This window comes from Dromiciops gliroides, chromosome 2, assembly GCF_019393635.1.
Source record: "Dromiciops gliroides isolate mDroGli1 chromosome 2, mDroGli1.pri, whole genome shotgun sequence".
NCBI lineage: Eukaryota > Metazoa > Chordata > Mammalia > Microbiotheria > Microbiotheriidae > Dromiciops > Dromiciops gliroides.
In genome coordinates, this window is record NC_057862.1 from 473,431,819 (window position 1) to 473,456,893 (window position 25,075).

General features: G+C 39.3%; 1 protein-coding gene across 1 annotated transcript in view; it reads left to right on the plus strand.

The window, feature by feature from the left end:
• Positions 1-353: 353 nt before the first annotated feature.
• Positions 354-25,075, plus strand: part of PPP1CB (protein phosphatase 1 catalytic subunit beta) — a 78,222-nt gene continuing 53,500 nt past the window's right edge. Inside the window, exon 1 of the mRNA XM_043982418.1 lies at positions 354-795. Coding sequence (XP_043838353.1) covers positions 744-795 — 52 coding nt within the window. The 5' untranslated portion in view covers positions 354-743. The remainder of the gene's footprint in view (positions 796-25,075) is intronic.

The following is a 25,075-nucleotide window of genomic DNA, read 5'->3' on the forward strand; positions in this document are numbered from 1 at the left end:
AAGGAAGGGGTAAGAAAGGAAAGAGGACGAAAGGAGCGTGGGCACTGCGCTTGCGTGGCCTCAGGCATCTGATGGGTCTGGGAAGAGCGTGGGGGAAGGGTTCCCTTGCTTACGTGCGCCTAGCATAAGAGGAGCTTCTACGGCTACGCAAAACGGCTGAGCCTCTGGGACGCCTGCGTCGTCGCTGGAGAGGCGCGTAGGTGCTGTAAGGAGAGCAAATCGCACCAGCGCGGCAGAGAAAATCTAGTGCGCTTGCGTGATGAAAGGGGCGAGAAGGGGAAAGAGAGAAGAGTTGCGCCTGCGCAGTAGCAAGCTCGGCTTTGGGGGTGGCGGGCCGTGGGGCCAGGGTTGCGACTGCGGGTGGGGCCCGGGGCGGCGCTGCTGAGCTCTCCAGAGCTGGGCGGTGCCGACAAGGAGGAGCCTGGAGGCGGCGGAGCAGTGGCGGCTTGTTCCTAACGCGGCTGCGTTCGTAGGCGCGCCCCCCTCATCCTCCCCCCCTGCTTCTGGTTCACTTATTTAATTATTTATTTTCTGTCTCTGTGTGTGTGGGTCTGTGGGGGGTGAACGTGTCCTGCTCCGTGGGGCGGGGGGGAGGGAAAGGGGGAGCAGGGGCCGAGCTCGCAGGGGTGTGATTCGCCCGGGAGCGCGGGCCGCCCGAGCCGTCGTCACCGCCGCCGTCACCGTCACGACCGCCGAGAAGCCCTTGTTCCCGCGGCTGGGAAGGAGAGTCGAGCGCCGACAAGATGGCGGACGGGGAGCTGAACGTGGATAGTCTCATCACCCGGCTTCTGGAGGGTAAGTGCGGGCGGGACGGGAGCGGGCACCGGGGCCACCGCCGCCGCCTCTCCAGTCTCCCGAGTTCCCGGGAGTCCGGGGCAGGGTGGTGGGAGGCAGAGTGGAGCCCCGGCCATGGTGTGCCCCCCCACCCCGGGGACGCGGCCTCCCGCGGGGCGGGGGGGGGGGGGGCTCGGGGCTGAAGTCCTCCGCTCAGCGGGGAGCCTTACAAATTGGCGGGCGGAACCGCTGGGGTGGGGGGAGAGGGAACGGCGGGGTCGAAGCGCGGGCCCCCTCCCTCTCGCTTCCCTGCCCCCCCCCCACTCCCGGGGGCGGGGAAAGACTTGAGCTCCGGGGCTTGCAAAGAACCCCCTCATGGAAGGGGGGAGACTAGAGCAGACTCCCTCCCCTCGAATCCTCCCCCCCCCCCACCTTTTACTCCAGGGTGGGGGTTGAGGAGGAGAAGGAATCTGGTGTCTCGGGGCATTCCGGAGACTCACAGGTTGCACGGTTAGATCAAATTGACCTTTGATGGCTCCCCCACTTCCCCCAGTGTATACGGGGTTCAGTTGATCTCCCTCGTTTGAGAGTTTGAATCTGCTTTTATTTTCCGGCTGCTTGCCGAGGGCAAAACGTTATTGATTAAGGGGTGAAGGAGGTTGGGGAGAGTTGAGCCGTCCAGATTCTACCAAAATATCTCATAGGTCTATGGTGAGATTTTAGAGTTTGAGGATGGTCCGGCCCCCTTCACACACACCCTCCCCGCTTTGGACAGACTCGAAAAGGAATGATCAGGATTGAAAATCTTAGTGAAGTATCTTCAGTAAATAAAAAATGGTGGAATTGGGGTGTATGGCTTCACCGATTCAAATGAATTAAAGTTACTTTTGTGCAAATCAACCTTAATAAGCTTTGTGCAAAAATTGGAAAGTAGCTTCCCACCCCCACCTTTTTTCTTAAGAATTTCAGTTAATAAATTTCATTGACTGCGTTTGAGTTCTGCTGAGCCATGGAGGGTTGTTTTTTCCCCCCCTTTCCTAAAGGGGTGCTGAAGAAGAGTTTAACATTGCTTTTTATAAAATGAAGAAAGTGAATTGTAGAGGTTTAAGCTACATCACCACCTTAGTCCCCATGATCCTCCCCCAAAGAAAAGCTCCCTGAAATCTCCGTAACTACTTGATTTGCATATTAGTTATAGAAGAAAACTATGTTTTTTGCCGAGAATCCTTGTCAAATAACAAAACCAGCTTGTATATTAGCATCAGTGCCCTAATTTACTCGCTTCCTAAATTTACTCTAAAATAGTTAATACAGTGAAGCAGTACTACTTGCTTTGGGAGATCAGCAAACTGAGGTTTATTTCCTTTCATTTTGGAAAGTTCCTTTTTACAACCTGTTTTATCTAAAGAATGAATTAGTTCTGTATATTTTATCCATTGTGTGACTAAATGTATTAAATCCAGATGTGAACGTCCGTAACAGTTTATTGCTTAAATAGGAAACAAAGTTTTACTGTGAACTCTTTGCCTTTTCCTCTGTGCTGTCAGTTATCACTGGGAGGCCCCCTGGTGCCTATAGTAAGTGTTAACTTCTTAAGGGACTTTAACACATCTGAAAATTTTTCTGAGGTTGAAGCCTTTGAGTTATAGGGCCTTGATTTATATATATATATATATATATAAATAAATTCCATGGAAAGTAAAGTAGGCTGGAGTAGTCTGAAAAGACAGGCGTGTCTTCTGTAGGAGGTGTTGAGCTATGAAAACGGCACAGCCCTATGGCAAAGAGCTTAATTTATTCCTTGAAATGGTCTGGCATGGGGGTACCCCAGTAACATGTCAGGATCCCCAAATACTCCAAATCTGTATGTTGTAGTGAACTCTGAAACATGGATTCTTGTCCTTTGTAGTTAAAGTGAATTTTATTAATTCTGGGAGCCCAAGATTATATATAGCCACAGTCCCTAATATGGCAGGAATACCATTCACTAGCATTGTGACACTGAACAAGTCACTTCACCTCTGCCTCCTGCTTTCTTATTCGAAAAATGAAAATAATAGTTTCTAAGCTGTCTACCTCATACTAATGGGAGTATCAAATAAGATAACAGATGTGAAAACACTTTGGAAACTAGAATACATGCATATGTCAGGTATTAGTGTTCTGTGATAATTTGTTCGTGTGTGTGAGTACACATGCATATATAAAAATATCATTTTTTAAAAAATGTTCATACTTTCAATGGGTTGTATCATTACATTTATGTAATCAAATATTGCTCTTAAGGTAGATTACTGACGGAAAAAATTCAGAATTTTGTCCACCTTATTTTGGGGAGTTTAGGTCTTTCTAAAACCATTAGTATAAATTCTGAGATTGGCTTTGGACTTTAGAAATATGACTTTACTGGACTTGTAATCTCATTGATATAGGGAACTTTGTACTTAAACTATTTTTAAAGCCTTTTTACTTATTTATGTTAATATATTTTGTTATGGCAGGGTACAGTTATTTAAAACATTTTACTAATTGTGATTTGGGGACACCTTTTTGAAATTCACTTGCCTTTTGGTATGACAATAGTTATGAAAGTTCACGATTCTTAGAGGAAAAAAGTAAGCTGAAAAGATTATATTGAGCCTACTTATTTGAATATTTACAAATACTTCAGTCACTAGTTTAAAATAAACATTTGAATTTCCCTTGTACATAACCATTAGAGTACATTGTAATGGATATAGTGATACATTTGGAGTTAGAAAGACGTGAATTCAGATTCCACCTCTGACATTTATAAGGTGTGCAACCCTGTTCCAGTCACTTACTCTCCCTGAGCCTCTTGTTCATCATCTGTCAAATGAGGAGGTTGGACTCAGTGGCCTCTTAGGTCCCATCCAACTCGACATATGTAATCCTAACTTGAAATAAAATGCATTTTTTAGAATTAGAATCTGAATTTCATACCTATCTTTCAGCCATTCATTCAATTTTTTAAAATCTCCTGAACTTCATTTTTCAACTGTGTCTAGTACTTGCCATAAACTTTTTAAAAATGTAAAACATGACCATATCAGTTATTTTGTATAAGAAAACTTGAATAAAAGAAAAAATGAAAGCGAAAGATAGCATGCTTCAGTCTGTTCAATCAATATCACTTCTTTCTTTGCAGGTGGATAGTATGCTTCATCATTAGTCCTTTGGGATTGCTTTGGTTTGTTGAATTGCTGAGAATAATTAAGTCATTCACAGTGCTTTATCAAACTATTGCTGTCACTGTACACAATGTTCTGCTTCTGCTCACTTCACTATACATCAGTTCATACAAGTCTTTCCAGGCCTTTCTGAAATCATCCTACTTGTCATTTCTTATAACACAATAATATTCCATTGTAATCATATACCACATTTTGCTTTAGCCATTCTCCAATTGATGGATATTCCCTTGATTTCCAATTCTTAGCCACCACAAAAAGAGCTGCTATAAATATTGTTGTGCAAATAGGCCTTTTTCTCTTTTGGGGGATGTCTTTGGGACATAAACCTGGCATTTGTATTCATGCCATACACTTTTAAAGTTTCTCCCAAATTCAGCATGTTTGTAAAGTTGCCTTGTGGTAGCCATGGTCAAGCTTGCCAAACACTAAAGGGAACATATACAAAATTTGCCTATATTTCTACACGTAGAAAAAGAGATAGTGGGTCTTTAAGTTTGCCAAATGGTAGTTGTACCACAGTCTTGATTTTTGTTTTGTTTTGTTTTTAGCTTGAATCACCTGTAGCACACTTGTAGATATTTATTACTCATTTTATGTGAATTTGTCTGTTTTAGAGAATCTTGACACCAATCATTGATGTACAGTTTTTCAAAGGGCTTTTAGATCCCCAGCTAATGCATATTAACATCCTGTTGATAAGGTACTTTGATAGTGCATATCTTCCAGTACAAATTATAAAAGACACTTTTTGTTGTTTTTCCGAATAGTTTCTACCATTTAATTCCCAGTGGTGATTCTACAACCACTCTTAACCACATTTTTTGTGACTATCACACCAAAAATTTTTTACGTGAACCTGCTAGCTTTATGTATCTCATATATACATATATCATAGAGGATATTTAGCCCCATTAGAGGGAGTGTGTGCATCAAGCTAACAGTGCCTATAGGCTTGACCCTTTTTTTTTTTTTTTTAACCTGATCTGTGATTCCACTAATGTAAGGAACTCCTAGTGATGAACTTCCTCAACAAATCAGATCCTCATCTTCTTTGCTACTTATTGTCTTAGTAACCTGGGGCACTAAGTAGGTAACTGACTTGTCCTGGATGTCAGGAACAGAACTTGAACCTAAGTCTTTCAGAATGGAGGGCAAATTATATCCATCTTCCTGAGCATCATTTTTCTCAGGCCTGACCTACCAGCAAGTTCTAATGTTGCTGACACAAAAAATCCTGCTTTTTACTTGCTGATAGGTTCTAAAGGTCATATATGCATGTTTGAGACTTTATCTTTTTAGCAATTTGCTAAGAATTTTAAAATCTTATTTTTATTGGGATCTTGTTTTCACATCACTTTCATTTGTGTTACTATATTCATACTCAACTAGTCATTCCTGTGTAACAGAATTTTTAAAAAGCAGGTATTTCAGCAAAACCAACCTACACAATAGCCAGTTTCTGATGGTATATGCAACATTCCATACCTGTTGTTTACCCAATCTGTGTAGTGATAAGAATAGTGATGCAATTTTTTTTCAGCTCTTCTTGGACGCTGATCTAGGTTATTGTGATTCCCTCAGTTCAGTTTTGATTTTTAGTTTTTAAAATTTATGTTATGGTATTTATTGTATATGTTGTTTTCCTTGCTTCAATACTATGTATCAGTTCACATTTCTTTCCATGCTTCTCTGAATTCCTTTTTTTATTGCTTCTTTGTCACAGGAATGCTTCATTTCATTCATATACCACAATTTGTTAACCATTCCCTAATTGCTAGGTATGCACTTTGAGTACAGTTCTTTGCTTCCACATAAGTGCTGCTATGAATAGTTTGGTATATGTGGTACCTTTCTGTCTTTATATCCTTGGGGTATGTTATGTTTAAAAGCAAAATTTCCAGATCAAAGGGTAAGGACATTTTAGTTACTTTTTAAAAGCCTAATTCTGAGTTGTTTTCTAGAATGGTTTGAAGAGTTCACAATTTAATTATCAGCATTTAGTATGATTGTCTTTTTCTAGCTCTTCCCACATTGATGAGAGGTTATAGTTTAATCACCTAGTCATTCAGGAATGGGTTTGAAGTTGTTGCTAGACATAAAATTGATGTAGTACACAGCTCTTTGACTTCCATACATATGTGTTAAGGGCTAAAATTCTAGCTAGTCTGTCTAAAATATCTAATGAGTGGTCACCAATAAATTATAAGCTTTAGCAAGAGTTAGACTTTTAAGCATTTATTAAGGAGAATAAGAATTTGGTAAAGAGAGAGAAAGGCCTAGATTCCTATCTATTAAAGGGAGAGCACATTTCTAGCTCCGCTCTCCACCAGAGTCCAAAGGAAAGAGAGCAAGAGACTGAGCGCCAGTCTCTTCCTTCCTCCTCCCCCTAGCCTGCGTCACTTTCTGATGCCAAAGAAAAGACTCCTGGTCTTGCCCTCAAAGACCTTCGCTTCATGGGCAGAACTCTTCTACAGTAAGTATCCAGCAGGTGGCGTTATTCCAATCGTTACATATGCTTAGGATAGGTTCTGGATTTTTAAAATTTTTTTAGCTTTAAAGAGAAAAGCCAAGCTTAAACTTGAATATTATGACATGACTTTGTTGAAAAATTGGCATTGCATAGGGATTTTTAAAATGGGAGAATTAAATTGTATATTTCTAACTCTGTTTTTAAAATAATAAATTTTTATTTAAAGTTTTGAGTTCAAAATTCTATCCCTCCCTTCCTCCCTGAGGCTATAAGCAATCAGATAGAGGTTATACATGTATAATTATGTAAAACATTTCCATATTAGTCATTTTGTATATTGTTATTTCAAACAAAACCAAAAAATGAGAGAAAGAAAGTGAAAAATAGTATGCTTCAGTCCAGGTTCAATCAGTATCAGTTCTTTCTCTGGAGGCATCATCATTAGTCCATTGGGATTGTCTTGGATTATTGTATTGCTGAGAAGAGATAAATCATTCACAGTTCTTCAGTATTGCTATTACTATATACAGCGTTCTCCTGGTTCTGTTCACTATGCATCAGTTCATATAAGTTTGTCCAGGTTGTTCAGCCATTCCCCAATTCATGGGCATCCCTTTGATTTCCAATTCTTAGCCACCAAAGAAAGAACTGTTATATTTTTGTACAAATACCTCCTTTTCTCTTTTTTTGGATATCTTTGAGAATATAAACCTAGTAGTGGTACTGCTGGATCAAAGGGTATGCCCACTTTTATAGCCCTTTGGACATAGTTTCAAATTGCTCTTGAAATGGTTGGATCAGTTCACAACTCCATCAGGAGTGGATTATTAGTGTTCCTGTTTTCCCACATCCCCATCAACATCCAACATTTTCTTTTTCTTTCTTTCTTTCTTTTTTGATCATATTAGCCACTCTGCTAGGTGTGAAGTGGTACCTCAGCTAACTCAGTCTGTTTTACAAGAAATTTTTTTTAAGGACAGACCATTGAATTTCTATCTTGCATCTCATTTTCCTTGTTTTGTATGTAAATGTGGGATGCTTACTCATTTTATCTGTTTCTTTCCATTCTTTGTGATCTTTTAGTATTAAAATGGCAGATTAAGCAAATAAAAATGTGCTTGGAAATTCATTTCTAGATATGTGAGAACTGAATTTGAAAATGGAAATAGATTATGATGAAATCACTTCAAACACTTGTTAAATTTTCTGATTAAATTGTTTGAATTATGGATTCCTTTTTGGGGGGGTCCTAGGCCCTTTCCCTTTAAGAAAAAAATTTAATAAAGTTTCATTATTCTGGTAGAAAAGATGGGGAAAAATGAACTTGTTGATAGTACAGTTCCTTGGGTTCAGAATTGGTTGAATGGCCAGACTCGGAGCAGTCATTGTGGTTTGATGTCAACTTAGAAGGTGGTCTTCAGAGGAATTATCTAGGAATGGATGTGCTATTGAATATTTTCATCAGGGCTTTGGATATCCTCATATCAGTCATTTCTCAACCTCATTTGTGGCAAAGAAAAAGAATTGAAAATATCAGATACAAAAACGTTGGTAATATATACAATAGTCTTATTAGTCTCCCACCTCTTTGCAATGGAATTATGTTATTGCTTCTCTGTTTTCTTCCCATCTCCTTCACTTAGGGAACTTCCCTATTAAGGGAATCCTGGTGACTCTAGTCTGTCTCAAAGATTCAGCTCAGTCATTTTTAGCCAGCTGACTTTATAATTCTTCCATAAAGCCTACCCTCATCTCTCCATTTGAAAATGGTCCTTTAATGGACCTTGACTATAGCATGTGTTTTTCTTCAGTTGTGATTTGTAGTTACGTCTATAATATGCTCTTGCTAGTTTATAAACCCCCCATAAGATTACTGATCTCCATATCTCCTTTGTATTTAGCATAACATCTTGCCACATAAGGACTTAATAAAGCTAAGGGGAGCAGGGAGGGTTGCTGTAGTAGTCTAGTTTTGCTATATTAAGATGAATACCTTGGGATCCTCAGTGAGGGAATTCATTCCACTGAAGCAGATGGTAACAGTAATAACAGTGGGAAATACATCAGGGACCTATGATTTTGTCATTGTGAGAATTCCAACAGATTGAACCCCATCTATAATGGTCTTAAGAGTTGTATGAGCTTCAGAGAGGTTAAGTGATTTGCCCAGGGTCAGACAGCTAGTGAGTGTCAAGTGGGATTTGAACCAAGTCTTCCTGACTCAAGAGTCGCTCTATCTACTGTGCCATGCTTAATCTCTGTTTAGCATGTTTAGTTTGCTATGTTCCAATTCTTAATAGTCTTTCATTGTATTATTTTTATCTTATTTTGAAAAATTAAATAGAAAATTCCTGGTTGTGATCTAAATTTTAGGTTTACAATACCTCATGCAAGCTAACCAGGGCATCACCACTCCTTTGGCAATTGCCAAAGTTCAGAGAAGAAATAACCAGCCATTGAATATTGAATTTGCCAACCTTTAAAAATGACTTGGTTATATGAACAGAGGCATAAAGAGATGGTTCCTATGAAAAATGATTTAAAAGTGAATTGGAAGATATATTACAGAATTTTCATTCATAATTGCTACACAATTCATAAAATATCTGTACATCAGCACTTGTATTTAATTATGACACTTCTTACATAAAGGAATATTTAAATAATGGGAGAGAGATTCACTCTTCATGCTTGGACCAAACCAATATAATAGAAATGGCTTAAACTTATTTTACATATTTTGTATTCTGTCAAATTATCAAGGAACTATTTTATAGAACTTGAAGATATATCAATTCATTTGGATGAATAAAAGGTATGGAATCTCAAGAAAAATATGGGGGAAAGTAGAAATGCAGGGATCTTGAAAACCACAAAAGTATAATCTACTCTTAGTACAGACTAGTTAAATCTAATCCAGAAGCAGGTGAACATAAACAAGTGTTTAATCAACTCAAGAGATAACTCCTGAGAAGTTTGGTAAGAGGTATGTAATAAATTAGGTTTATATCAAATACTATGATTAGTTCCAAATGGATACAGAGCTAAATTTGAAAGGTTAATAATTTTTTAATGATATGATACAATGAGAAAAGATACCTTTCTCAGCTATGATGAGGTGAAGCTTTAAACAGTGGCCAGAACTGATCATGAAAGATTATTTTGATTCCATAAAATTAAAAGTTTTTATATGAAAAAAGTTAAATAATGTAACTAACAAAAGAGGGGGTGGGGTATTTACATCAGCTGTCTTTTATAATTGTCTCATCCAGATATTTAGGGAATTGACAAAAATCTGTAGTAACCCAAAAGTTTTAGTGCAGTTTAAAGCTCTTAAGGTACCCTCTAAGATAGAACACTTCCTTAATGGGTAAGGGGTCAAAGGATTTGAACAGAAAATTATCAGAGGAAATGGAAGCTATCACCAAACATGAAAGAATACTCTAGATCACCAGTAAAAATGAAGCAACTTAAAGCAATTCTGAGATTTCATCTCAGCTATGAATTTGGCAATTGGCAACAGGGTTGGAGTGGCAGTGGGGAAATAGGAACACTAACACACTGTAGGTAGAAATGTGTCTAGGGAAAAAATTGTGGTTATACAAGAGTAGTCACTAAACAAATTTTGCCACAATCATCTTACTACTGGCATATATTTCAAGAAGCTTAGTGACAAAAATAAAAGTTCCTTTTGGTGGATATGATTGTCTCCTTTGTGCATAGCATCAGGTGAAGGAAATGGAGCCTCTGAGCTTGTGAGTTCAGTAAGGTTCATTGTAAAGCCTGAGGTCCAGAGCCAGTGCAACAAAGGTGCTCCTCATTCGCAAAGAATGACCTTTGAGACCTCTGATCAGTGGTAGTTGAGACAAGGACTCATACAACAGCAGTGCTACCTTTGGATGTGAACTTTTGGGTCAAATGCTTTGTAGGAATTTAGTCTAGTCCTTCCCTCTCCCCCACCAAGGTGGTGTGGGGGAATGTATGGCCCCCAAGGTATTGGGGAAAACTTTGAACGTTGTTGTTGCTATATCTTCCAAATAAATATGCCATTGTAAAAGCCCATTTTAAAAAACTGTGATTGGTTTTTATTTGTGCAAAGATTTTTAAAAACATGTAATCAGAATTATCCATTTTGCCCTTTTTTTGTTCCCCCTATCCCTTGTTTGGTTCTGTGCTCTTCCCATATCCATGGATCTGTGTGGTGATTTCTTCCTCTGGTTTGCTTGTGATGCTACCCTTTGTATCTGAGTCATGTGTCTACTTTGATCTTATCCTGAGGTGTTAGTCAGATTGCTTTCTGGTTTTCCCAGCAGTTTTTATTAGTTGCTGAGTTCCTTACTCTACTGACTGAGGTTCTCTTTAGTTTCTTAAACCCCTTCTGATTATGCCAAACATTTCATCGGTAATTTTAGCCACAGCAGACATTGGGCTGATATTTTAAATCCCATTCCTGAGTTGTAACTGCTGTAACAACACAGTTGTAACTGTGAAGTGATCATCATGATGATGAACTCAACTCAACAAATATTTATTTGTTTGTTTGTTTGTTTAGGTGAGGCAATTGGTCTTAAGTGACTTGCCCAGGGTCACACAACTAGTAAGTGTCAAGGGTCTGAGGCTGGATTTGAACTCAGGTCCTACTGAATCCAGGGCCGGTGCTCTATCCACTGCGCAACAAATATTTATTAGGTGACTACAATGTGCAAGGATTAGGCAGCATAGTGGACAACATAGTCCTAGTCAGGAAACTCCCTCTCTAACATACTAGCTCTGTGATCCTGGACAAATCACAACTTCTTAGTGCCCCCAACAAACCTCCTGAGACTGTAACTTGCAGAACAGTTGCAAGTAGGTTGGTCTACATAAACACCATTTAAGGGGGTGGAAAGGACCTTCTTGGATCATCATTGCTTTGGCTTCCTGGCTATCTGAGACATAGGTCTAGCCAAAGGGAGTTAGTGTTTGAGGTTTTAGGGAGTTTCCACTACACTAACCTTTCTGGTCCGTTTAGCTAATTACTGTGGTTAATATAGGAGCAGCTAGGTGGTGAAGTGGTTAGAGCACTGGCCCTGTAGTTAGGAAGACCTGAGATACTTACTAGCTGTGTGATCCTGGGCAAGTCATTTAACCCCAATTGCCTTAAACATCCAGGGCAATCTCCAGTTGTCTAGATAATAGATCTTGCCAAAGGCAGCTAGGTGGTGCAATGGATAGAGCACCAGCCCAGGAGGGCCTGAGTTCAAATTTGGCCTCAGACACTTGACACTTACTGGATATGTGACCTTGGACAAGTCACTTAACCCTCATGGCCCCCCACCCCCCCCAAAATAGATAATAGATCTTGCCACTGGACCCAGATGACTCCAGAGGAGAAAGTAAGGCTGGTGACTTTGCACAGTCCTTTCTCACTTACATCCAATTCATTGTAAGTCATGACATCTGTCATGGCCCTCTTTGAGAATGAAGAACAAACAACAGTTGTTGGTTAATGCAAAACTGGAAGGAAGTAGTCATTTTATCTGAATTAATATCCTTTTTAAACTTTAGAAATTGCATCAATTTTATACTACTGAGATTTTACTTTATACAAAACCTCAAAGATGATAAAAGATGGAAATAATCCATATTGGAGAGGTGGGGCTAAGGGGGAAGGCAGGCACACTGATACACTTTTGGTGGAGTTGTGAATTGGTCTAGCCTTTCAAATTGTTTTCACAATTTGAAATTATAGAAGAAAAGTCACTGAGCTGTTCAGATTCTTTGACTTAGGGATCCCACTACTTGTTATTATTTGCAACAAGATCAAAGGAAGATATTACATATTACCAAAATTATCTTACCACTTTTTGTGGTAGCAAAAAGTAGATGTACATAAACTGGGAAATAGTTGAACAAATTGTAGTATATGAATATGGTGAAATACTATTAACACTGTAAGAAAAATAATTGGTATCCAGAGAAACATGGGAAGACTTATTTAAAATGGTTGCAGCAAAATAAGAAAAACCAGTAGAACAACATACACAAGTACAACAACAACAAAAGACACAGAAAGTGAACATCTTAATTTCAACTTGTCCAAAACTGAACAAATCTTTCCCTCCTCTTCACTTCTGTTACTTCAGATGTACTGACATCCTCCCATTCATCCACCTGGCAACCTAGTTGTCATCCTTACCTCCTCTTACTCCCCTCAAATCCAATCCAGTTGCCAAGTTCTATCAATTCCATTTTCATAAATTCTCTCCTGACATTGCCACCACCATGGTTCAGGTCCTCATCAATTCACACCTGGACTATTGCAATAGCCTTCTGGTTGATATCCCTCACTCCAGTCCATCTTCCATTCAGTTTTCAAAATTTCAAAGCAAAGATTTGACCATGTCATACCCCGCCACCATTTCAGTAAGCTCCATTGGCTCCCTATTACCTCCAGAGCCAAATATAAAATCTTCTGGCATTCAGAGCCTTTCATAACCCTGGGCCCTTCCTACCCTTCTACTTTTATTTCGCTTTACCTACTCTGTCATCTTCCCACTCTGGATTTTCAGTGGCTTTCCCCCATGCCTGGAATTCTCTCACTCTTCATCTCTGTCTCCTGCCTTCTTTCAAATCAGCTAGAATCTCACCTTCAATAAGAAGCCTTTCTTAATACCGCCCACCCTCCCCCTAACCCCCCCCCCATGCCATGGTAGTGCCCTTCTGAGATTCTCTCCAGTTTATCCTTTATATAGCTTAATTGTACATAGTTCTTCTCACCTCAGCTCCCTCCACCCTCCCAGCTTGGAACTGTTTTTACCTTTCTTTGTATCACAGGTTGCTTAGTACAGTGTTTGGCACATAGTAAATGTTCAATAAATTAGCTTTTGACTCTACATTTAGTGCAGGGTGTTTTCCATGCTTGGAAGGCACTCCCCCCTTCCACCCTCCTCATTTGAAATGCCAGATTTTCAGGTCCTAGATCCATTTCCTCCATCATGCCTTCCCTCATTGCCTCTGAGTGACAAGTTGTTTCTCCTTTCTCAAATTTTCCTAGATCACTTTGCATCTTTCTTTTGCCCTTTCTGTTTTTTATCATACTTTTGGAGTACATGTTAAATATTCTTTTATAGATTATAAGGTCCTTTAGGATAAGTTACTTCAATTTGTTTCCCCAGTGCCTATCATGTAGTGGGTACTTAATAACTTCCCAAGGGAATATGAACTGCTGTCCTCACAACCCTGTGTGGTAAAAATTATTTGTGGTAAAGATTAATATTCCCATTTTTAGCTAACTCATTTGGGAGGGGCCATACCTGGCCCACCTCTAGGTTACGTATGCTACTGAACTGAGGAGAACTCTCCATAGGCAGTTTTTGAAGGACCCCCCCTCCCCCCTTTTGGGGAAGGAAAGATCGAATGCTCCCTGAGGGAGGTGGAGGGCTTCTTCCGGAACTCGAGCTTGCTCTTGGGTCTCTCTGGCAACTCCCCTTGTGGTGGCTTGTTAGCTGTCTCTGGCAGCACGAGCAACTGTAGACTTTCAGGTTCGGTGAGTTAATTAAGGGTAAACCTAAAAGGTCCCTCATATTTCTGGGACCCCAGTATTAAGGCGAGTCACCCAAATAACGCTCTGTATATCCAATTTTGGCCCTCACACCTGTGAAATATATAGTTATAAGTATTATCCTATAGGTGAGAAAAGTGAGGCTCTGAGTATTAAGTGACTCATTTTTGTCTATCTGTAGGGAATGTGAGCACCTGCCTACTGACTCCTATGCTCAGCACTTTTATGATATCCCTCTTATCATGCCTATCAAGAACAGAGACTTAACACCTAGAGTTGTATAGTGTAATCAGTGGGTGTTATTAAAAATCCAGGTAACAAGAATTTTAGTAGAATTGAATTGGAATAACTCTATAACATGGAGTTCTGACAGACCATTTGTATGACTTTTCCCTTATTTTTTAGACAAGCCCTTCTAAATTTTGGAGAAGGGAGATTGAATTGTGTACTTTTGATAAATATTTGCAAAAAGATAATAATAACCTTAAGTTTTTCATAGGAAAGGAGAGACCTAAAAGGCTACAAGTTAGGAATGTTACTCTAAAAGGAGTCCTTTTTTAAAAAATTGTGAGGAAATCTAATTGAAATACTCTTACCTCCCACTCCACACCACCCTTTTTCCCCCCTTTATCTAAAGGGGCTATATATTTTTAAAGGAGGGTTAGTAAATGAATAAGATCTTTACTCAGGGCTTTAATAACATTTCAGCCTCTTTGGCTGCCCTCTCTTTCCTTTCTCTCTCTTCCTCACCCATTTTTCTCTCTTTCCTGGATAGAATATAGAACTGAAAGTCCATGGTACCATGGACAGGATACTGGATTTGGTGTGAGAGGACCTGAGTTTGAATCTTGGCCGTTCCACTTAATATCTATGAGACTTTGGGCAAGTTACTACACCTTTATGACTCAGTGTCCTCCTCATCTGTAAAATCTGGAAATTAGGCTTTGATGACCTCTAGTTTCTTCCAATTTGTAATCTTGTTGGGGAGGAGGAGTCTGTGTTGTATTTCTTGAATAGAATTTTCTGTTAATTTAAAAATGAATGAGGCAGGGGCAGCTAGGTGGTGTAGTGGATAAAGCCCTGGTAGATTCAGGAGGACCTGAGTTCAAATCCAGCCTCTGACATGTGATTGACACTACTGGCCATGTGACCCTGGGCAAGTCACTTACCCCCCCCCCCCAATGAGGGAGGGAGCTTTTCCTCCCCAAACTCTCCAGTTCTTGTGTGTATGTATTTTAAGCTAAGCATGTTATGTTCTTTGTGTCTCTTCAGTGCAGTCTCTTAAGATCTTTAATAAATTGTCTACTTATTCTCTCTTCTCCATTATTGCTTTTTTGTTTGCAACAGATAGTTACTTAAAAACTGAAACATGTCACTTTTCAAATGATCATCAAATGACACTTACAAAAAATGCCTGTAGTTTAAAATGATGCCTTGGAGTTTAGCCTTCCCAGATTTAATCTCATTCTAAAAATGAAGTTATTTTATTTCATTTTTAAGTGACTACTATGGTGATTTTATTCAGTTCAGCACTTAGTGAACTCTTATATTCAGCCCAACATATAATTCTCAAATTAGTGCCATTAGGGATTACATGATTATTTATTATTTAATTGGCTTTCTCTCTTTCTTGCCTTGTTGATAAGAACTTGGTGATCTTTCTTTTTTTTTTTTTCTCTTTTTTTTTTGTTGTTGTTGTTGTTGTTGTTGTTGTTGTTGTTGTTGTTGTTGTTGTTTTTTGCGGGGCAATGAGGGTTAAGTGACTTGCCCAGGGTCACACAGCTAGTAAGTGTCAAGTGTCTGAGGCCGGATTTGAACTGAGGTACTCCTGAATCCAGGGCCGGTGCTTTACCACTGCGCCATCTAGCTGCCCCGGTGATCTTTCAAGAATAAGCCATAAAGCAGACATTTGTTTAAAAATGTGAATGTTGGGGGCATGTAGGTGGAGCAATGGATAAAGCACTGGCCCTGGATTCAGGAAGACCTGAGTTCAAATCCAGCCTCAGACACTTGACACTTATTAGCTAAGTGACCCTGGGCAAGTCACTTAACCCTCATTGCCCTGCGGCACCCCCCCCCCCCCGCCCAAATGTGAATGTTGACCATAGTTCCAAAATATAATTCTGCCTAGAAGTACAGAAGAGAAGTAAATAAATTGTTCATTACTAATAAGTAGCTTGCATTTTACTTAGCAGGACTTTTCCACCTACCTAAGCCAATATCTCATTCTTCCAAGTCTCTGTCCTACCTACAGCTTTCCCTTTGCTATACGTTCAACCCTCAAATATTTCCTTATTTTCTGTTTCTATCTCCATTCCTGTTCCATTCTGTTCACTTTACCAAATTTTTTTCTTTTTTGGTTAGGCAATTGGGGTTGTGACTTGCCCAGGGTCACACAGCTAGTGTCAAGCATCTGAGGCCAGATTTGAACTCAGGTACTCCTGACTCCAGGGCTGGTGCTCTATCCACTGTTCCACCTAGCTGCCCCAACACTTTACCAATTTTTAAAATGAACTTAATATCACCAAACATTTCAGTCTGAACAAATGATGCTATATGAAATTGAACTTCTGTTACATGCCCCTTTTTAAAAATGTGTATTAAATTTAACACAGGAGTAACAAAACTGCCATGATTATGTGTAATTTAAGATTCTAAATGTGGATTCTAATCTGTTCCCCCAGTTTTGGGGGAAACTGACTAAAATCACTGATAAAACGAGTTTAGGTTTTTAAGGGTTTATTGACAAATAGAAAGAAAAAGATTGAGAACAGAATTCCAACAGCCTTGGCATTCCTATCTTTCCTCAAATTTCCTGTGACATCCTCTGCCACCACCACCACCACCACCATCAAGTCAGGAACCCAAAAGAGAGAGAGCTCTGCGCAGGCCCTCTTTCCTCCTTCCTGTCTCCTCCCAGAAAATAGGAGGCTCCTCAAGTTGATTGGCTGGTAGCCTTGATAGACAGCACCCATGAACAAACGTCACTTCCTGACGCCAAGGAAAAGCCACATGGCCTTGCCCTCTGAGGCATTTTCCTCATGGTGGAGCTTTCCTATAGTAAGTCTCAAGTAGGTGGCATCATTCCAATCATTCCAATTATCTGTATTTCCTTCTGAACTTCTTTTTCCTACTACTCCTACTTAAAGCCCTTTCTTCAGGGCATATCCCTCCCATTCAAAAGTCTTAAATGAGTATGTGTATAGCAACTTTTTATACCTCCCTAATTGATGTAGCATTCTGTGTACCACAATGACTATTCCAAACCTTATCATCTCTTAACCACCTTACCTTAATCCTCTCAGCTGAGGATCTCAATTATTAAAATACTTAATGCAAAAAAAAAAAATGGCCATTCACCAAGCACTATCTCTTCTCTCATCACATATCACTCTAGCATCTTCCCCTAATGGGCTTCTCTTTCACCCCTGTCTCTGAGGAAGAGGTGGTCCTTCTACTTGCCAAGTCTTAACCACTCTACATGCATTCTTGTATTTTATCTTCTCCAGCAGATTGTTCCCACCATTATTCCACTCTTTATCTTATCTTCAATCTCTCCTTATCTAATAATTCCTTCCTTGATGTTTACAAAACAGCTCTGTATCTTGAAGGTTTCTACCCTTCTTGATTCTCTAAGGTACTCAACCATGTCTAGACTTCCTAGACTGATGGTTGTGTGTGTAATTCTGGGTATGTTTCATAGTAAATGGGGCTGTGTGTGTCGAGGTTAATAAAATTTGCTAAGATAGCAGCATCTTACTGGCTATTAAAATCTCCAAATACTCTCCCCTCCATCCAGATTTTGACTGAAATGGGTCTGGCAGGACATAATTCAAGGAAGTACTATTTGAATGAAATAAACCAATTTTTATATTTTCTTATAGAATGTTCTTATTGATGCCTTTTGGTTTTACATAATATTCATCTCTGAAGGTATCTATTCTTCCCTTGAAACAATTTTTAAAGAAAAAGAAAACAGTTCTACAAAACCAACTAACATACCTAGAGTCTAGAATAGATGGCCTTTCCATTTGTAGTGCCATGATCTCCTTTCATTTTCTGACCTACACTATGAAGGGGAGAAATGATTATCTTTATTATTCTCTGAGACCAATTATAGTTTGTTATTATAATGAATCGGTAAACATTTATTAAGCACATGTTATATACCAAGCACTATGCTAAGGATACTGAGACAGAAAGATAGTCTCTGCCCTCAAGGATCTTACAATCTAATGGGGGAGACAATAAGCAAACAAAAACAAGCCATATGCTGGATAAATAAATAGGACATGAATAAAAGAGGGAAGGCCCTAGAATTAAGAGAGGTTGGGAAAGACTTCTTGTAAAAGGTGAGGTTTTAGTTGGGACTTTAGGGATGCCAGGAGGCAGAGATGAAGAGGGAGAACATTCCAGGCATGGAGGACAGCCAGAGAAAATGCCCAAAGCCCAGAGATGGAATGTCTTCTTTGTGCAACAGTAAGGAGGCTAGAATATGAAGAATATGTTGTAGGGGTTGAAGAAGGTTAGATTGTAAAAAGACTGGAAAGGGGGCAGCTAGGTGGCGCAGTAGATAGAGCACCGGCCCTGGAGTCAGGAGTACCTGAGTTCAAATCTGGCCTCAGACACTTAACACTTACTAGCTGTGTGACCCTGGGCAAGTCACTTAACCCCAATTGCCTCACTAAAAACAAAACAAAACAAAACAAAAAAAAGACTGGAAAGGTTGGGGGCTAGGTTATAGAGGGCTTTGAACACCAAACTGACTATTTTATATTTGAACCTGGGGAGCCACTGGAGTTTGGAGTAAGAGGATGACATGGTTGGACCTGAGCTTTAGGAAATTTACTTTGGCCAACAAATAGTGGATGGATTGGAGTGGGAAAAGATTTGTGATAGGTGGACCCACCAGTAGGCTATTGCAGTAGTCCAAGTATGGGGAAATGAGGGCCTTCTTCAGAGTGGTGACATTGTTAGAGAAGACATATTGAAGAGATGTTGTAAAGGTGAAATCGAAAGGCCTTGACAACAGATAGGATATATTGGTAATGAGAGATATGGTGAGAGGTCTAGAATGACACCTGGGTTGTGAGCCTGAGGGACTGCAGTAGAGCAATTTGGAAGGGGAGAGGATTTAGGAGGAAAGATAATAAGTTCAGTTTTTGAACATGTTGAATTTAAGATGTGTACTGGATATCCAGTTTGAGATATGAAACAGGACGTCAGCAGAGAGTTTAAGGACAAGAAAGGTAGATTGTAGAATCATCGGTATAGAGATAGTAATTAAATCCATGGAAGCTGATGACCAAGTGAGGTAATATAGAGGGAGAATAAAATCATCTGTTCATATAATCCTTAACATGATTCTCTAGGTTCTTCATTATTTCTAAAGGTCCAATAATATGCTATAATATTCATTTACCACAATTTGTTTAGCCATTCCTCAGTTGATTAATGCCTACGTTGTTGCCTGGAAGGTGGGTGCTATTAATAGTCCCATTTTACAGTGGAGGAAATGGAGGCAAACAGGTTAAATGGCTTGCTTCAGGTTGGTGTAATTGGTAAAAATCTGAGGCCAGATTTGAAGTCAGATATTACACATTAGATTAAAAGCACCTCCATTAGATTGTAATCTCTTTAAGGTCAAAGACTGTCTTGCCTCTTTTTATATCTCCAACACTCAGCATAGTGCCTGACACATAGTAGACAGACCTAGTAGTTCATAGACATAGACATAGTAGTTCATTTTAGTTGTGTGGTTTTTTTTTTTAGTGATGTCTCACTTTGTGACCCCCCCCCCCCATTTGTATTTTTCCTGGCAAAGATAACTGGAATGATTTGCTCTTTCCTTCTCTAGCTCATTTTGTAGATGAGGCAACTGAGGCAAAAAAGGTTAAGTGACTTGCCCAGGGTCACACAGCTAGGCCATATTTGAATTCATAAAGATGTCTTTCCTGTTTCCAAGCCCAGTGCTGTATCCACTGCCTACCTAGTTGCCCCATAGTAGGCATTTAATGTTAATTGATTGAGTTATAACAGGCCCAGCACCCTACTGAGTATAACATGTGATTAATATGCAAATTAAGATAGTTTCTTTTTCCTAGTATTAAAAAAATTTTGTTATACAAACATGATCTTTTTAATTGAGCATAAGATAATAGATTTAGAGCTGGAAGAAATCTTCCAGATCATCTAGTTCATCCCCCTTATTTTATAGATGAGGAACTGAGATTCAGTGAGTTTATAATCCTCTGATTCCAAACCTAGTCTGTACTAGTCTGCTTTCAAAGGGTAATTTCTGGAGTTGAAGGTAGGTGTCAAGAGGAATAACCACTTTTGGCTAAAGTAGGGTTCTTAACCTTTTTGTGTGTCATGGTGCCATTTGGCAGTCTGGTGAAGCTTATGGACCCCTTCTCAGAATAATATTTTTCTTTTCTTTTTTTTTTTTTTAGTGAGGCAATTGGGGTTAAGTGACTTGCCCAGGGTCACACAGCTAGTAAGTGTTAAGTGTCTGAGGCCTGATTTGAACTCAGGTACTCCTGATTCCAGGGCTGGTGCTCTATCCACTGCGCCACCTAGCTGCCCCGGAATAATATTTTTTAATGTATAAAATACATAGTATTACCAAGGAAACTTATTGAAATAAAGTTATCAGGGGGGCAGCTAGGTGGCACAGTGGATAAAACACCGGCTCTGAATTCAGGAGGATCTGAGTTCAAATCCGGCCTCAGACACTTGATACTTACTAGCTGTGTGACTCTGGGCAAGTCACTTAACCCTCATTGCCTCGCCAAAAAAAAAAAATCAATAAATTTTAAAAAATAAAGTTCCCCCCCCCCAAAAAAAAAAATTTAGTTCACTGACCCCAGATTAAGAACCTGGAAAGGAATGGGTTCCTATAAAAAAAAGATGTGTACTTTCCAGAGTACTATAGAAATGTCAGTCATTATGGTACCAAATAAGTGATATGACAGTCAGTGAAGTTCTACTAAAATTCCCTGGTATTTATGCATTGTTTTTCAGAATTTCATGAAACATCAGCTTGCTTATTAAAAGTTAATAGTATTTAAAGTCCAATAACTGTTCTTTAATTTCACTTAAAACCAATCCATTGGAGGCCATATACAAATGACTTTTCAATTGATTAAGCTTTTTTTTTGCTTTTAAGATTGAGAAATACAAAAAGTTCAGTAATAATTGTTCATATTGGCACATTGCTTTATACTTTTAAAAAGTATTCCCTCCCAATAACCCAATGAGGTGATTAACACAAGTATCACTTAGCATTTTATAAGGAAATGGAGACCAGAGAGTTTAAGTGATTTCCCCAAGTTCATATAACTTGAAATGAGGAGTCACACAACCAGTGTTCTTTCTATCATATACTGTTTGTTTTTTATAGCCTCAATTTATGTAAATTTTAATTCAGTTCAGTTCAACAGTCATTAAAAGCCTGTTTAGGTACAAGACACTATACTAGATCCTGGGGACACAAAGTGCTATCTTAACATAGCACTAGGTCTCAAGGAATATTCAGTCTAATGCAGTGTAAAATGTATACAAATAGTACAATATAGGGAAGAGGGAAAAGTACAAAGGATGTCTAGACCATGTTAGGAGGGAGAAATCCCATTTATCCAAGTGGTGATGGGGATCAATGGAGAGAGAGAGGTAGGAATGGGTTTCATGGAAGAGGTGGCATCTGAGTTGGCCCAGAGAGGGTGGGAGGTACTAGGCCATGTCCATTCCAGACATAGGGAGTTGTGTGAGTATAGGTACAGAGCAAAGAAGAGACAAAATGGGAACGAGGAAGAGGGGGGAGGAAGGAGATAGAGAGTAGTCTGGTTTGACTAAAATAAGGTATGAGAAAACAGCAGAGGTAGATAGAGTACCTTGAATGCCAGGATCAAGAATTCCTATTTTATTTAGTGGATGATAGGAAACCACAGAAGGTTTTCAGTAGACAAATGTAATGCCCAGCTTTGTGTATTAAGATTATTTGAGGAACAGTAAAGAAGAATAAATTGTTGAGGCAGGAAGACTAGTTAGGCTGTTAACTATAATTTAGACAAAAGAGATGAGGGTGTATTGGATATTGAGGAAGGGAGCCAGATACAAGAACTATTGACTGAGACAGATACTTCAGTACTTAGCAACTGCTAAGACAATGTTTTTAAAGTCTTAAAACATATAAATGCTAGTTTTTGTTAATTACTATTACTACTATGTTTAGAGGCAGTGTGCTGGTAAAGAGCTGACAACAGAGGTAGAAAAACCTAGGTTCAAGATCAACACATTGGGTATATGACCCTGGGCAAGCAAGTCACTTATCCTTTTTTTGTGGGGGGGGGAGGCAATTGGGGTTAAGTGACTTGCCCAAGGTCACACAGCTTGCAAGTGTCAAGTGTCTGAGGTCAAATTTGAACTCAGGTCCTCCTGAATCCAGGGCCAGTGCTCTATCCACTCCACCACCTAGCTGCCCCAGGAGTTTTCTAATCTGGGAATTCCCTCTGCAAATGGAATCACAGACCTAGACCTTATTTCTATTCTGTATTCTAGGCACTAGGGAATACAAAGATGTCAAGAGTGTCACAGATGAGTAGACATGTATGGGTTGTCATTTATGTCATTAGATGAGGTCACAGATCTATTGCAATACTAAACTGATGAATCAGAAGAATGCTTCAGTTCTAGTTTTACGTAGATTTTATTAAAGTATTTGACAAAGTATCTTGTGCCATCTTTGTGTAAAAGATGTGGCATAGGCAATAATACAATTAGGTTGATTCAGAACTGGGTGTATGCTTGGCAGAAAGGTCTTCAGTGGCACACTCCAAGTCCAGAGATTTGTGTGTAGCCCTGTAATATTTTTATCAGTGACTTGGATAAAGTTATAGATCTTTTGTTTATCAAATTTACAGATAACACAAAATTAGTACCATGCTAAATTTTTAAATCTACAAAGATCTTGACAAGTTAAACCAAGCAAAGCCAATCGATTAAGATAAAAGTTAATAGAATAAATATTGTCTTAGCACTTGGTATGGGTTTTTTTGTTTTGTTTTGGTTTTGGTGAGGCAATTGGGGTTAAGTGACCTGCCCAGGGTTACACAAATAGAATCAAGTGTCTGAGGTCGGATTTGAACTCAGGTCTTCCTGACTCCAGGGCCAATGCTCTATCCACTGCGCCACCTAGCTGCCCCAACACTTGGTTTTTAAAAATAAACTTCCCAGTTGTATGGCTATATAGCAGGTTCCTTTTAAACAAATCTGGGGATTTGAGTTCACTGTAAGTTCATTATGGCTGCCTGGAAAATTAGTATGCTATAATATTAAGGTATTAATTACTAAGTTCATTAAGAGAGCATCTAGGGATAAGGAAGTGATATTCCTGCTGTATTCTACTTGAATCAGACCATAACTGGAGTATTGTTTTCAATTCTGGGCACCCCATTTTAGGAAGCATTGATACCCTTTACTCTCTAGACCACTATATGTTAGAAAATGCCTTTTTAATCTCCTAGCTATACTTTTGCAGTTCTGTTATAAAATCAGCTCTAATTCCCATCTCCATTCATTTGCATAGGATATCTTTCCCTTTTGCTTAACATTGTCTTTCCACTCATCTCCACCTCTTGGAATTCCGGGATCCCTTCATGGTTCAACTTAGGTGCCACTTATACAAAGGGATGCAATAAATACTAGCAGTTTTTAAAATTATCATCATCAGTACCCACCCCAACATTACTTTGTATTTGGTTTGTATATATTTTGTATTTTATTATCTGTGTATATGTTGTATTCCCCAATAGAATGTAAAGTGATAAAGAGGTAATTTAATTTTTGTATCCCTATTTCTTAGCATATTGATTTGCTAAGTGAATTAACTAAGAACATCCAGACCAGGGCAACCAGGATGGTGAAGTTTCCTGTTCTTGAGGATCTGTTGAAAAAATTGGATATTTTCCTGGGGGTGGGGAGAAGGGGGGGGAAGTCTGACATGACACCTGTCTTTAGCTGTTTGGAAGGCAGCCAGGTGGAATAGGGATTAGACTTAGACTTGTTCCTGTTGGCAGAACTAGGAGCCAATGGGAGCCAGTTGCAAAGGGGTAAATTTAGGATTGGTGTTTTTTTGTTTGTTTGGGGCGGGGGGGGGGGGGGGCCGGCAATTGGGGTTAAGTGACTTGCCCAGGGTCACAAAGCTAGTAGGTGTCAAGCGTCTGATGCTGGATTTGAACTCAGGTCCTCCTGCCTCCAGGGTCGGTGCTCTGTCTACTCTACCACCTAGCTGCCCCAGGATTGTTTTAAGAAAGAACTTCCTAACAAAGCCATCCTAAAGCCCAAAATGAGCTGCTTCAGCAGGTGATGAATTCCTTCTCTTTGGAGAACCTTTTTAAAGGGTGCATGGCCACCTTAGTATGAGGTAGTGGGGACTCTTAGGTACAGCTTCAATTCATCTCTGTGGTGTAAATTCCAACCATGAAATTCTGGGAATCTTAATCTGTAAAAAACCAACCAGTGGTCTTTGTGGTTGGTTGTATTTTTAATAGATCAGTTCTCCTTATGGTTTTGGCATAACAGAGTTTACCTTTTTCCCTTCAAGAGAAGTATGAAGGAATCTGTAGGATTTTTAATCTTTACTTATATCCCTGGAATTTCAAGTATTATCTTTGATGTTTCTATGAACCACTTTTTCCCAAATTCAGAATAATTTTTGTATCATTGTTCTAATACTGATTTAGGAAAAAGTGGAAGGATTGGCTTCCATTAAAGTTGTTTTTAAATAAGTTTTTTTATGGAGATTACAGACTTGAAATTATTTTAGTCAAATCCATCACAGATGTGGTTATTTAAAAAGAATCAGATGGCAGCACAGTTAAGCACTGTGTGTTCTAATTTAGTAAACTATATTTGGCTATTATTTAGAGAGGTTGAATTTCATATTGAAACAACAGCATGGAAAAGTGTCAGAGCCAACTGTATAGTAATCAGTGTCATACTAAAGAAAAGGATCCACCTCAGCACAATGTGGGGACTGGTTCATAGACCATTAGAACTGGAAGGAACTTTAGA